This window comes from Homalodisca vitripennis, chromosome 4 (assembly GCF_021130785.1).
Source record: "Homalodisca vitripennis isolate AUS2020 chromosome 4, UT_GWSS_2.1, whole genome shotgun sequence".
NCBI classification, from domain to species: Eukaryota; Metazoa; Arthropoda; class Insecta; order Hemiptera; family Cicadellidae; genus Homalodisca; species Homalodisca vitripennis.
The window spans coordinates 116883138-116898759 of record NC_060210.1 but is presented as its reverse complement, the minus strand read 5'-3'; the positions used below and the strand labels follow the sequence as shown (position 1 = coordinate 116898759).

Genomic DNA, 15622 nt, shown 5'->3' with positions numbered 1-15622 from the left:
CCCACAGTTATCTGCTTTATCCCGTGTGGCGGACCCACTGGACGGGCATCGTAACGTTACCGGGCGTTACACTTTTTCATGAGTGACTCCGAGCCGCAACCTAATTTAAGACGTTGTCACGTCAAAAACAAGTGGTTGCTGACCTGTCTAGAATAATGTTGAATTTTTTGAACCCCTTCTGCCCAAGATCAGCTTTTTTCCCCAATTTTGTTTACTGCTCTTGTTTGTGAGACTACAATATTTTTTTTTGCTTTGCATGGATATAGCTAATGAATTCTCAAACAACGTACTCGTTTTTCTCTATGTTTGGATGTTGAGCATTGTGCCAAACAACAAAAATTAAAAACTAAATCCTATAGTCACTAGTCAGTTCTAGCCTCAAACTAAAAAAAAGGAGTTGAAAGTTGAAGTGGAACGAAACAAAATTGTGGTGTTTGGAGAATATATTACCAACTTAGACAATAGAAATGGTGGATTACAGCAAATGGAAAGATATTGAAGTAAGCAAAGGAATCTTTAAAACTCTTAATTTATGGCATATTTTAATAAATTTATTTCAATTTCTCTAGATTATTGAACCTGTTGTATTTTTTAGGTTAAGATTTGAACTTCTAAATAGGCAAGAACCTGTTCTTACTAAATAGACATATTTTTAAAATGCCATTAATTATTTGCAAGGATTGATGCTATTATCTGATGAAAGTTAATAAAACATAAAAGGCATCTTCAAGGTATAGCCTAGGCCTACTTTGAATATTTATGTACAAAGTTTGTAGCCTTTATAGCTCCTTATATGGGTGTGGTGATGTTTTTGCTGAAAGAGAAACAATATTGACTTCAAAATGTGAATCAATGTGGCTGACCTAATTGATATTTACTTATTGAGTTTAGTGCCTCCATATATAATTTAAAACTACCTAGCGTGTAGGCCTACAATATTCCTAATGATTTTGCTAATTATTACTACCGGAATTTTAGCATAGAGACTAAATAAAAATTGGCCACTAATTAATTTGATATCCGATTGTCATAAGAATGATCATGCAAATATGGGAACAAATATCACTTTAATTTGTTTTTCCTTGTTACATTCCCCAGTGTCTTGAATGAATATTTGTAATCAAACCTCGAATTTTTATAAAATATTTTAAATTTCTTTCATCTTTGTTTTACTTTAAATTGTTCAAAAATGTCATTCGTGTATTCATAACAATGATCAACTGTTTTAATTGCTGTTAGTTTAATCTCTCTTAGAAAATCTCTTGGCTGTAGTAGCCTATTTTTTTTTTATATCGAAGAATGTAATCATCGATACCTAATATTCACATCTCAAATCCTAGACTATCAATCGATATAAAAGTATATGTAGTCCTCAATAACAATCATATGTTTTAAATAAAAATATGAATTTAATACTTACAGTGGTGAAACAAATTATTATAACCAAAATTAGGAAAACTGAAGACGACCATATTTGCTCTTCTCACAGTTGTTTCTTTCTCACAAATTACACATAGGCTAATGGGTTTTTCGGTACGAGTCCATTGTTGAAGCCACTAAAACATGTCTTATGATCTTTCAAAGCAACGTTGTGTAGTTTTCTAAAATTGGTTGCCATTTTTAATAAATCAAATGTTACTTATGTAAAATTGAAATATTACCTTACATGTGTTATTTGAAAGTGTTTACAGCTGTTGTAGTAGATTATTTAAATTAATTGTTAAAAATAATTAATCAGTATCAATTGATTATATCGATGGTTATGATTAAGTAATATTGTTTGCTACTTTCGATATAAAAAAACCGGGTCCGCTTATCGTACCCTGCCCAAGTGGCCACCTCCTCAATCGAAATTTTGATTATCAAATCATCGATATTCATGATTATCAAATCATCGATATTCGTGACTATCGAATCTTCGATATTCATAACTATCTAAAAATACTGAAAACAAAATGTTGAACCAAAGAACGTAATAGATATTTTAAATAACAATGTGGTTCTGCTGGTTTTACATTTAAAAAATATACCAGCGATAAATAAAAAACTAGGCTATGTATATTTATAAAATGTTACAAACAAAACAATGTAACATTGACTTACTTTTGGGTAGACTTAATAAGAGACCTAGCCTACATTCATCTGATTTTTATTATCGAATGATTCGGTGTGTTACTAAACTTCGATATTATATAATGATCAACAAGAATCATAGTACATTAACCACAAGAATAACACATTAAGATAACAGAAGTAATTAAAATTAGCATTAAAAATAAAAAAATAACTTTAATCTTGACTTACATGTTAGAGATACTTTACAATACTTACTTTTACAATTACTTAATTGGAATGAATAAGAGCATTTTTCCTGAATATCATGGTGTTTTTCGTTTGAGTCTCTTAATTTACCTAGTTATTTCGATTCATCTGGTTCCTGTGAGTCTAGGTAAATTTTATTGGCTGAGCATTAGCGCTAGTATCACTATAGCTGCAAAAATTTAATTTCTGTCTGTCACATGATATCTTGAGAACCAACTGACATATTGATTTGAAATTTGATTTCATTATTTCCAATAGACATACAATCTAATTTTTACATTATTGGTAGCTAACTCACAGCAATAAACATGTAATAAATAAAAGTTAAATCTCTTTATAGAACCACATGTGTAACTCGCTCACTGTTATATAGATACAAATTCTAACATATTTCTAGAAGTGCTAGAAACGTTAAATTTGCTGTAAACCGATAGGAAAAGTTTGAAAACCGGACATTTTTACTGAAACCCCTCAAAAGATTCGCACATTTTTCACTCTTGCAGGCCTTTCTGTTAAGTCCAGTAGCGGGCGAACCGTTAGAGCTAGCTTGAATCAAACAAAAATTGTTAGTCAGAGGTAAACTACTAAAAGGTCCATTGACTTTTTGTTTTTAGTTAGTTATGAGGTGACTTAAAAAGGTCAAGTGTCTTTTTGTTCTATCTTTGTCGGTTTGGCCTGCCAAAAAATATCGGTTTGGTTTGTAGCTCAAAACTGATTTATAATGAGAATTGAAAAATTATTGATCTACAAAAAGGTCCAGTAACTTTTGGCCATATTGTCAATGGTTTGGTCGTACAACATGTTTGAATGCAATAATTTAAAATTTTATGTGTGAATGTTGTTTCTGGGCTCCATTGCAGCCGAACCTGTTATTATAGTTTAAACTATAAAATGTAAGAAAAGTTTACAAAATTTGTAAATAAATGTAATGAAATGTAAATAAAATTGTTTGGTATTTATTTACAATACCGTGACCATGAAAAATGGACTTTTTTCATGGATTGGGCATTTATAGCCAAGTATTATTATCACAGGTGCATATAAACTGGGGGGAAAGTATATAATTGTATTATATTGATGCCTTTCGGGCATTATTGCATTAAAGATGGAAAATAACCGACAAAATTTTGTCGAACAACACTTGGAGGGTTAAGGATCAGGGGCATCACGTGATCTGGGATTCGACTTTTGCAAGCTCGAGTTAATTTTTTTTCTAAAAGAGCAAGCAGTGCGCAGCGGGCAGGCATCGTTGACAGGATTAACGTCATCATTTCAGTAAAACTGCTAGAGGTACTGTCAAAAACAGAGTTTTCAGAGGATTTCAAAAAATCGTAACTCCTTTGATTTTCGTTGCCGACGAATTTTTTCTTCACTATTGTTTTCAGGAAAAATTGTAGTTTTCAGGAAAAAAAAATGAACATACCTTTCCATGGTCACGATATTGTAAATTGATACCAATTGTTTAAATAAAAGTATACTTTTTATTTATTTATGAACAATGAATGTATATACAGGGTGTCACAAATTTTTGTGGCTGATAGTACTCATCATTTCAAACAAAAAATTGTCACAGTTGAGAGGCATCAGTTTGTTGCTTCTGGCTTGTGCAAGCGTATCTTTAAAGTTCTCGTGTTCGCTTATGCATCTTGACGGATTTTGTTTGAACAAGTACCGTCAAAAATTGTAATGAAATTGTTCAAATAGTTTATAATTATGTTGGTTTTTTGTTATTTGACTTGAAAAATTTTGAATAGGTGCCGTTTTGTTAATATAAAGAAAATAAAACACAATTATTTTTTTATTTTCCTTACATCCATTTAAACCTATGTCCCAAATTTCATTTCTTTAGCTTTACTAGTTTTGAAGATAATAATAAAAAAAGAAAACATAATGGTATCTTGACGAGACATTTCTTGACCTATGTTTATAAGAAATTTTTTTACAATATAAATTTCTGAAGATTTATAAAAAGAAAATTTAAGTTGATGTTAGCTGACTAAACTGAAAGCAACGAAATCTAGTACGAGACAGTAGTAGGAATATTTTACATGAAACACATATTGTACTATGGTATATTCATTTATCATGACATGAATTGTAATAAAAAAGTTGTAACTATGAATATTTCTATTATATTATTTAATGCTCAATTAGGAATTTTTGTTCTTTATTGAACTGATGAACTTACAAGCCTGTGGAACTATGAAATGCGTGTGTGAGCAACCTGCAATAAATTTACATTATTTTATCTATTTTTATCCGGTTTCTTTGAATGAAGTTTCATTGTATAGTGTATAAACTCCTCATATCTTGAGTGAAAGTAATAAAATGCTAAGAGTAATTAGTGAATGTACCACGTACAGTAACTTATTTAAAATATACTTTCAGATCTCGGATGATGAGGATGAGACTCACCCAAACATCGATACTCCATCGCTGTTCCGGTGGAGGCACCAGGCTCGGATGGAGCGAATGGAGGAGGCTCAGAAAGAAAAAGAAAAAGTGGAAACTGCAAAGAAAAAGTAGGATTTTTACACCTCTACATTTTTTATTTTGATTTATGCTCAGATGTGTTATGGCAGTTGTAATTTTCAATTTAATTGAACAAAAGCTAATTACTTTGGGCTCTCATACATTTGAACTCCTCATTTATATCTGTGAATGGTTGGAGGCAGCTAGCCCAACACCATATTAAGGGTCTCCAAACTTTTGTATTGGATATTATTATATTTATGATATAATCTGTTTATTATTTTCTTACATGAGGATAAATTAGATTTTGAGTGACTCAGTTTAGGACAGTCTACACTAAGTAAAAGTGTACAACTTCTCCTGAATCTAGGCACAAGGAATAATGAAATTATGTTATAAGAAGCAAAAATGAGGTGAAGATGAATGAGATGACAGATGAAGCTTTAAATGGTGTTGTGTATAGGGTTGAGAGCAAAATTATGTAAATTCCATACAAGAATTGTTTGCCCTGCATAACGTTTTTCAGTCTACAGTCAAGTGAACCTTAAATAGTTAATTGTTCAATATGTCTAGAGACTAAAAAAGTATATAATATATAATTGGTTTTGAAGCATGTAAGTTCTGAATTGATTGCAGTTGCTAACTAACTGATAAGTACTAATCTTCCTATGTTCTTTAAAATGCTGCTTGCCAATCTAAACAACTTTAAAAACTAAATAATTTAAAAATTATTATGCTAAGGCACAAACTACATAGGTATTGTAAAATGTTTCACTTAGGAGAAGGGTGTGAAATATTGAGAACAACAGAAAATTTTAGCTAGATCATATAATTTTTTGAGGGATTGTGAAAATCTTTTGAATTGATATAATCCTAGTTAAGAATCCGGAGAAAAAATTATGACTTATGAATCCAAGTAGTTGTCCATTTAAGCTTAAATGAAGGATACAATTAAGGACAAGATGGGTTAAAAGATACTTACAAGTGGAGAACTCTAAAATATCATCAGTTTATCTTTCACCACTGATCGAGTCATTTCAACCTGTCAAAAAGATAAAACCCACTAACAATTAGTTTAATAAGTAACTTAAGGCTCCCTATATTATGAACTATTAAAAGTAGTTTGACTTTGTTTACCAATTGTTTGTTGGTTTTTCAATTAATAATATGTGTTTTATTTAATAAGCAAAACTCATTTTAGTTTGGTCTTATCATTTCCATCATGTTTTATTTTCAGTTTGGAAAAAAAATTGGAGGAAGTAAAACAAATGCTGGGATCGGCGGAGGCTGCTCCCAAAGTTAAGGAAGTTAAGGCTGCACTTGACAACCTGCAAATAGCAGCTGGCGGAGAGCTTAAAAAGTTTGTAGTCAAATTTTTTTTATTTTTGCATTTACATAAATGCACATCTATTGTAAAATATACATAACTTCCTGGCCATGTTCAGTCAGTTTAGGTTATTTGTCTTCCAACAGTTTTTTTTCTTTATTAGATTCATGATAGTCAGGCTTATTATGTGGTTCTATTAGCTATTTTAGATCCACACTTTATTAAAAAAAAAAAATTAAGATCCATATAGAATTAATTTAAGTACTTTGATCTGTAATTTAAGAATTTTACATTCACTTTTATTTTTAGTCACTCATTATATTTAGTTACATTCAATCGTTGTCAGCATTCACTTTAAAATACAAGGTGTGTATTTTGATTAACTATCGTTTTGGAAGTTGCACCACCCCCTTCTGGGGATCACACAGATTGTTAAATATGCACTGTTAGTTGTTTTCTTAACGTTAAAGGCATGCAAGCAGTTGAAATTTATCGTAAAATTTGTGAAGTGTACAGAAAAAACATGAGCGATGAAAATTTTACAGATGGCTATAAGAATGTACATGATGAACAGGGTGGGTGAGCGTCGGTGACTACTGATGATATGGTGTGGATAGTGAATGGAAAAGTGAAAATGAACAGGCACTGTAATCATTTTTGAATACAGTTTGAAAATTCCAGTTTAGTGATGATAATTAACCCTTTAACGTGGTTTCATGTTATATGGATGCGGTGCCTCACAACTGCATTATACCAGCCATGCAATTCAGTTGAATCAAACAGCAACAGTGGGTGTCTTATGTGAGCTATCTGTACATGAAAGACATTAAGTCAGTAAGGCTGTGTGGTCTAAGGTACTATTCTTAAGATGCAGGAGTTGGCCTTGGAGTTGCATTTTCAATTCCCGCACCTAATGTTGGGGATTTTTGCGGTCTGGTTTACTCTTGTGATAGTCATTGGTCTGTGGTAAAGCCGGTGGGAGGGTCCGCCTTAAATTAACGGTGGTTAGCTTTTTGGAAGTTGACGGGATCAGTGATTTTCTTACATAAGTGTACCAGACCCAAAACACAAGTTTTGCATTTTTTGTCTCAACTTTAAAAGAAATTTATTTATGTTTACTTTATGCTCTACGAGGCATTTATTATTGAATTATTACCTCAATAATAGCTTTTAAGACTAAAAAAAACCATTTATACTACAATAACACTACAAGTACCGCGTCAAAGGGTTAAAGTAACACATTCAATAACTGCATTTATAGCTATATAGTTATTGTACACATTGACTGCAGCAGATGAGAGGTTAAGCGTACTAAGTATCAATCAGTATACAGCACTAAAAGACAAGACTGTCTCACAGAGATTTCTAACTGACTATGTAGTACGCTTATCCGATGGCATACTAAGGATTTCATAAAGTTGATCTTACAATTTATTAAAATTAAAAAAATGGCAGAACTATAAATTTAGTTTCATACTACCAAATAGTAGCTTCCATTATCCCTACCAAAAGTATACTGTATGTGCTTTGTATTTATGTGAATTTGTTACAGTACTGTGTTGTAGCGAAAAAGAACTAAATAACATAAAAAATTAAATCAGTTTGTAACATAACTGTCATGGCCAGTTTCTCTGAATTTGATGTGGGTGTGTTGATCTACCAATTCCTGAACGAGTAAATATTTCATGAATTGTTGTAGTTTCTTTCAAGCAGTACTCATTGAGTGGTTTAGTTCTCTTTAAAAACATTTACGTCAATGAGACAATTATCATTAATAGTGAGTTGACCTGTTGCAGCCAAGTGAAGAAGGTCCACGAAGCCAAAGAGAGACTGCTTGCCGCAGAAAAGTCTGGATCACCCGAAGCACAACAGCTGAAAGAGGCCTTGGAAAAAGTTGAAAAAGAAATGGAAGAATTGAAGAAGAAAGAAGAAGAGTTGAAGTTGAAAGAAAAGGTTAATTAATGTTAAAGTATAATTCTATGTTTCATATCTGTATGTAGTTTCTCTAGGGTTTTATTTTGTTTGCCACTAATACAACCTGCATTGTTACAGCAGCAGAGAAGTTGTGTATTGCAGATATTTTTAGTTAGTTAATTAGTTTTAACTCTTAAACTTTTCCGTTAATAATCCATAGCTAGTTCAGTAGAAAAATGGGTTATTAGTCCAATATAAAATTACACTGTTATAAGGCTCATCAAGATATAAAACACTAAATACTAAGCAACAATAAAAAAATTTACTTAAACACTAGTAACATATAGCTAAAACTAGGTGAATGAAAACTTTTTTCATTTTACTCTTTAGTAAACTGTGAATCGTAATGTTTTACACAATTTGAAAACTACTAGTTAAAAAAATATTTAATGCTTTCTACTGTTAATTCTATTGTCTTCAAGATTTATTATTATCTTTGTTTCTACGCGTATCTCAAACATGAGGAATATAGTATATCAGATAAGTTAAACTGTGACAAAGGAATATTTTATGGCTTATTGTACAAGTAAATATATAAAAAAAAAATATTCACTTGAAAGAACAGACTTTACTCTGCTTTTCTACATAATTTCCATTAATATTAAGACACTTATCATATTATGGGAACAGCTTTTGTATTTCATTCTCAAAGAAGGTTGTTGCCTGATTAGGTAACCACTGCTTTACGGTCATGGCATCTAGCATGAACACAATTTACGATAATTTAAACGTTCAAACACAATTTCATAAAGAACACTCCTTGAGACAGCAGGAAGCTGTTCAGATAACGACGACATTGTGAATTGTCTGTTCTCTTTCACTTTAAGTCCACTTTTTGAATCAAGTCATCACCCACTTCGTTCCACATAATAATTGAGGGCATCTTTAAAGGCCCTAACCCATTTCCATACCATTCCATCACTCATAATGTTTTCACCATAAACATCACTGATTTGATGATGAATATCAGATGCTTTGAAGCCTTTAGCATTGAGAAATAATATTACAGCACGCACTTCGCAGTTGGGTGGATTCTCAATGGGTGGGGGCATTTTAAAATCATGCAAACAGATGCAGACTCGATCAGATGGTTCCATTATAGCTTCCCATCAGATGTAACTACATGGTGCGCATGCGCTAAACAACGGCCGCTAAAAGAGCTGCGATGGCGTAAATTGAAAATGGTACATACTTTTAAAAGATGCCTTGTATGTACACTAATTTGAATTACATTTTAGTAAATCTAATAGTTTATTTTTTGTATAAAATTGAAAATATGTCTATTACTTGTACTAAATTTCTTCTATCATTTAGCAAAAAGTAATTATATAAAAAACTTAGGTCATGAGAGTAGACATTTATTGTATTGTTTCACTCATCGATTCATGTAACTTCAATTATATGTTTACATATTTTTAGTCAGACATTGTAATTTTTAATTCTTGTATTAATAAAATAATTGGTTGTAGAAAGTACTATGTTTGATTTTGAGTAGTCTAGAAATAAAGATAAAAACAATGCACTTCAAAAAATAATTTATTACTTAATTTCAATTTAAGATCACTCCATGGAACGTTGATACCATCAGCAAACCTGGGTTTACAAAGACAGCAATCAACAAGCAAGTTCCGAAAAGAAAGGAGAACCTGACAGAGGAGGAAAAGGAGAAGAGAATGAGGGAATTTATTAAGGAAAACGAGAAGCTGCTGAAGCAGTATGGGATGCTGCGGAAGTACGATGACAGCAAACGTTTCCTCCAGGAACACTCTCAGCTGGTGTGTGAGGACACAGCCAACTACCTGGTCATCTGGTGCATCAATCTGGAGATGGAGGAGGTAAGTGTAGTAACACTCTTCTGTACCTAAAGACAAGATAAATAGAAGAATCTAAAGGATGATCCTTGTGGAACTCCAGACTGTACCAAATATTTAGCTGAAGATATAAATGTAAAATTCATTAATTGTTTTGTAATGTTTGCTCAAATTTCTGCAGAAGTGTTATGGTGTAATGTACGGTTTGATGCTGATTTCAGAAACATGAGCTGATGTGTCACGTAGCCCACCAGACAATCTGCATGCAGTACATCCTTGAACTGTCTAACCAGATGGATATAGACCCCAGAGCTTGTGTTGGGTCTTTCTTCTCCAAGTTAGTTGTGTTTCTACTATTTTCTAGTTTAGCCAATCGTGTATTGTTGTGGTTGTTCTTGAACATATGCTGTCCTAAATTCTGGGTCAGCAAAAGTTAACTTTGAATTACTTATAGTTAAGAAATGCTTAGCTTAAATATAACTTCCCAGTAGTTAAATGTTAATAATATTAAATTTTAAATATTCTATCAGGAGCCGTTCTTAATATTTAATCACTGTTTTCAAAACATTTAAAGCCAATGTAGTAATACCTGTCATTCTTTCATGTTTTTGAACGAATTATGATAATAATATGCAATTGAATGTTGAGTTAGCTCCAGTTCAATTTTCTCTTAGTAGAGCGTCTGGAATCTGATGCTGTTACAGACTTGACCCCTGCATTATGAAACCATGTTCGTCTGAAGAGATATAAAGTCGACGACGGAGAAGCTCAAAACGAACAATTTACATCATTGTGACATCAGAGACACCTAGATTACAAAATATGAAATATAGTGCAATCCATGTGAATTGGCATTCACATTGTCTCATCAGGTGCACAGTTAATTGCACTTTGAGTTTCTGTCATGATCTCTAAGCATGGTCGAGCAACCGAGTTTCTATCAAGGAGTTGGTTTTGAACTCCATTGTATTTGAATTTTTATCTCATCAGACGAACATGGTTCTAGATTCCAGGAGTCAAGTCTGCAACAGCATCAGATTTCAGATGCTGCATTAAGAAGAAAGTAAACTGGAGCCAAACTCAGTATTAATATGAAATCAACCCTTCCCATGATGTCTACGTTGTGTGTATTTAATTATTATGAATTATTAATCAAAAATTTTCAGACGAACCTATTACAGTTCAAAACATAGTCTAATGAAGCGTGTGATAGTTATCATGTATGTATGATAAAAATGGCTCTACTGTATTGTGCAGAATACAAGTGGCTGAGCCAGAGTACAAGAAGGCCTTCGACGATGAACTGCAAGGGTTCAAGAATCGGGTGACCAACAGAGCTAAGGAGAAATTGGAGGCCCTCATGAAGGAGGTGGAAGAAGAGGAGAGACAAAAGAGACTGGGACCTGGTGGCCTTGACCCCTATGAGGTCCTGGAGACACTTCCTCCGGTGAGCCTTGCCAGTATCACTTTTTATTAATTTTAAGTTTAAAGAATAATTAAAAATTGTAAAGTAAATAATCTGTAATACTAGAATAATATGGTTCAATTTTGGAATATAATATCTATTTCATAATAAAATTTGTACTAATTTTCTAATGTGCTATTTTTATAACATTGTTACAAGATCTTTGTTTTGTAAGGGACTATCAAATGTACAGAGCACAAATGACTACTGAAACCAAACTATCACCCAGCATACTGCTTTATAAATGTTTAATTTTGTTTTGTTTGATAAACAACAAAATTTGACTTTCCTGAATTTACTTTTTCAAAACATAAAACATGGTTGCAATCATATCAAGTTGAAATAAACCAATATAACTGAATATCAAATGATCTAACAGAACATGTAAACATTAAAGAATGAGTTAATGCTGATGAACAGACGATTGTACTTCCATTTGGCCCCAAAAAGAATAGTCCTTTGTTGGATCATGAGAACACTACAAGGGGGTACCAAAAACAATCTGAAATTATTTTTTAAAAGCTATATTCATAATTTATGTTTTATGTAAAAATCTTATTCCGCTCAAAGTACTGTCCATCACATTTTATACATTAGTCCAATAGGTCCTTCCATGTTCGAAACATTTTTGTACTCATCTTCAGTAATGGCTGACACCTCCTACTTTGCTTTTTTCTTAATGATTGATATTTTTGTATATGTTGTTGAATCTGGATTCTTTCATGTTCTTTTTCATGCATAGAAATAAGAAAAAATCTCATGGAACTAGGTCAGGTGAGTAAGCGTAATGGAACTATGCCTTTTTTTTGTCAAAAAATGGTTAACAGAGACAGCTGTAGGTGCGTTGTCATAATGGGAACACCAGTTACCAGTCTGCCATAAATAGCGTCTTGTTTTACAAACACTGCAGCGCAATTTTCTTAGAACTTCTAAATACAAAAGCTGATTAACGGTCTGGCCTGGAGGAAGAAACTGAATGAAATATCCCTCACATCAAAAAAGCAAATGAGCATTGTCTTGATGTTTTATGTGACAATGACTTTTTTGGACGGGGTGACAATGCAGTCTTCCATTGCCTTGTTTGTTGCTTTGTTTCTGGGTTAAAACCGTAGCACCATGACTCATCATCAGTAATAACCTCTATAGGAAATCGGGATCAGTTTTAAATTGATCTTTCAAATCGTGACATGTTTCAACTTGATGTTCTATTTGATTATCAATCAAAATTTAAAAATTGGCATATACCCTAGTCATTCCCAAATCTTAAGAAAATATTCGCTGAACCAAGCTCCAAGATAACCTACTTATCTCTGACATTTTATGAATGGTCTGTAGATGATCTGAAAGATCAATTTCTTTAATTTTCGGAACATGTTCATCACATTATGCTTTTGAACCCAAAATTAATAGGAATTTTCCAGTAGGGGAGTGTGGATCAAGAGGAACCTATAGTCCCAAGTTTCAAATCTTTAGGACCATTCTGACCTTTCCGTCAAGTGTTATTCCATAGATGGACAGACATTCAGTCAGACAGACGGACTACTCTTTGACCTTTTGACTCTAAAGTCAATAGGGTTCTACCTCTGGACCAGATTGAGGCTATATACCAAGATTGAAGTCTGTATTGAGAGGTTTTACAAAGACGGACCGACAACAAAATTATAATAAGACTGTCGATTCCTTAAATCAGAGTGCATTAATTTAAAAAAGAATAAAAACTCATGCTAGTGTGCTTACTGGATTTCTTCATCCAGCAGACAAACTCATTTTTCAATGTTGCAGGAGCTGCGGGAGTGTTTTGAGAAGCAGGATATTCCCATGCTGAAGGCCACAATTGCCAAGATGGATGAGAAGGAATGCCTGTATCACATGAAGCGTGCAATAGACTCAGGTCTGTGGGTGCCTGAAAAGAAACTCCCTGAAGGTGGAGAATCCAGTGCGCAAGAGCCGATCTACTCTGAGACTGCTTCTGAGGAGGAATCTTCTACGAAGAGCTCTTGAAACACTTATTAGTACTGTAAATAACTTAGATTTTATATTTAATCAATCAAATTTGCTGTTAAATTGTTTTGTATATTTTTTCTTTTGAATTATTCTGATTCATTTTTCAAGTAATAATTGTTTTGCAAATGCTCTTGCTATTTGCTTAAATAGTGAGGATGGGACAATTCCAAAATATATGTGATTTCGGATTCTTGATTCTGAGCTTACTGCACAATTTATCCCTTTCACTGCCAACGTCCTGTTTTAAGGACGTTGTAAAACTATACCTAAACTGCCAACGACCTTAAAACCGGACGTCGGTAATCTACGCCTAAACTGCCAGCGTCCTTTTTTCCGGACGTTCGTAAAATAATTAATTAATAATATAGAAGTTCACATAATTGTCTTTTATTTGTGTTTACTGTGTTCAGAATGAAGCACAGAATACGTAACACATGTTGTAAAGTAATATTCTATTAACAGATGATTTACATCAGCTGGTATAGTTGGCATTTGTGCCGCTAGTAGCGCTGAGTGCAAACAGCATGGTCACCGAGTGAGCTTTGGTTATCGTGTTTGTATACATTTGAATCAGAGTAATTAATGTGCTTTATTTGTTGTGTACGAGTGTAATGTGATAATATATTAAATATGAAGAGGTCTCGATCTCCCGTAAGTGAGGGAACTATCAGAAACATTATTGAAGAAGACTATTTGAGTGACAGTTTTGTCAGTGACATTTCCAACCTCGGCCATTCTTCAGACAGCAGTTCTGATGTTGATGATACGGACGTAGACCCCGATTTCGATCCCAATGAAGCTGGAACATCATCAGGTAATCGTGGACTTGGGCTAACCCATAATTTCAGTCGGTATATTTCTGATTCCGATTCTGATGGCAGTGACAATGACGACCCAATTAGAAATAGGCAACATATGCAATCTAGGCCTAGGCTACCCGCTCATCCTATTGGCCTAAATGAGTCAGAAATGCCCCCTAATGAAGAAATAAACACTTCTAGTGAATCAGAGGATGAAATGGGATGGATTGAGGTTACGGAAGCTAATGATCATTTGCATAGACCAGACCAAATTTTTAGTTTTCATGAACTTCCAGGCCCAAAACATTGCCCTGAAAAAGACTCACCCCCATGCTCTTATTTCAAACTGTTTTTCACGGATTCTCTAATTGACATAATAGTTCAGTACACTAATAAGTATGCCAGAGAATTTATTGAAGCTAACCGTGACAAGCTAAAAAGGCACAGCCGAGCACAAGTCTGGAGATCAGTCACTCCGTCAGAAATATATGCCTTTATTATCGTTTTGATAAATATGGGAATTAAAAACATGCCTAGTATTGAGTCCTATTGGTGGACCTCTCAAAGTCAAATCATTCCCTGGTTCTCCCGTATGTTCACCAGAAACCGCTTTCAGGCAATTTTGCAATTTTTCCACCTTGTTGACACAAGAAACCTGCCAAAACCAAATGAAAATGGATATGATCCCTGTACTAGGTTCAAACCTTTAGTCGATCACATGAATCGTGTTTCAAAACTTCACTTCACACCTGGTCAAAATATATCAGTGGATGAGAGTATGATTGCCACAAAATCCCATTCACAACTTTTACAATACATGCCCAAGAAACACCATCGCTGGGGTGTGAAGTTGTGGATGCTGTGCGAAGCAGCATCACACTACTGTGTTAGTTTATTTGTTTACCAGAGAGCTGAAGGTGAATACAAGAGTTTGATAACCAGGAGAGGTTTGGGGTTTTCAGTTGTAGACACTCTCATGAAAAAAGCTAATCTTTATGAAAAAGGTTACCACATTTACATAGATAACTTTTTTTCGTCTACTAAACTGGCAAAATATTTATACAAGAAAGGTACATATGTAACAGGTACACTACGTCACAACCGAAAAGGCATTCCTGAACAAATGAAGACAAAATTTTCAGTTGGTGAAACTAAGTACATGAGGAGAAATCCTCTGATTCTACTGGGTTACCGTGAAAAAAAGAGCCAAAAAAAGCAGGTATTACTACTATCAACCAGTGGCAAAGCTGAGTCCGTAACAAAATCCAAGAGAAGAGGTAACAAAATACATATTTCTACAAAGCCTTCCATTATAAGAGCATATAACTCATTTATGGGAGGAGTTGATGGTGCAGACCAGATGCTGTACCAGTACCAGGATGACCGAAAAAATATGAAGTTCTGGAAGAAAGTAGCCCTCAACTTGTTTGGTAGAATGATGCTCAAT

The 15622-nt window shown here is 33.5% G+C and overlaps 1 protein-coding gene across 1 annotated transcript; it reads left to right on the top strand.

The window, feature by feature from the left end:
- The first annotated feature begins 272 nt into the window (after window positions 1-272).
- LOC124359984 (hsp90 co-chaperone Cdc37) lies at window positions 273-13570 on the top strand. Its single transcript, XM_046813198.1, has 8 exons — window positions 273-500; window positions 4711-4844; window positions 6032-6154; window positions 7918-8074; window positions 9655-9930; window positions 10128-10243; window positions 11164-11353; window positions 13154-13570. Exons 1-8 carry the CDS (start codon window positions 468-470, stop codon window positions 13370-13372), a joined length of 1248 nt encoding a protein of 415 aa, XP_046669154.1. The 5' UTR covers window positions 273-467; the 3' UTR covers window positions 13373-13570.
- Window positions 13571-15622: the final 2052 nt, after the last annotated feature.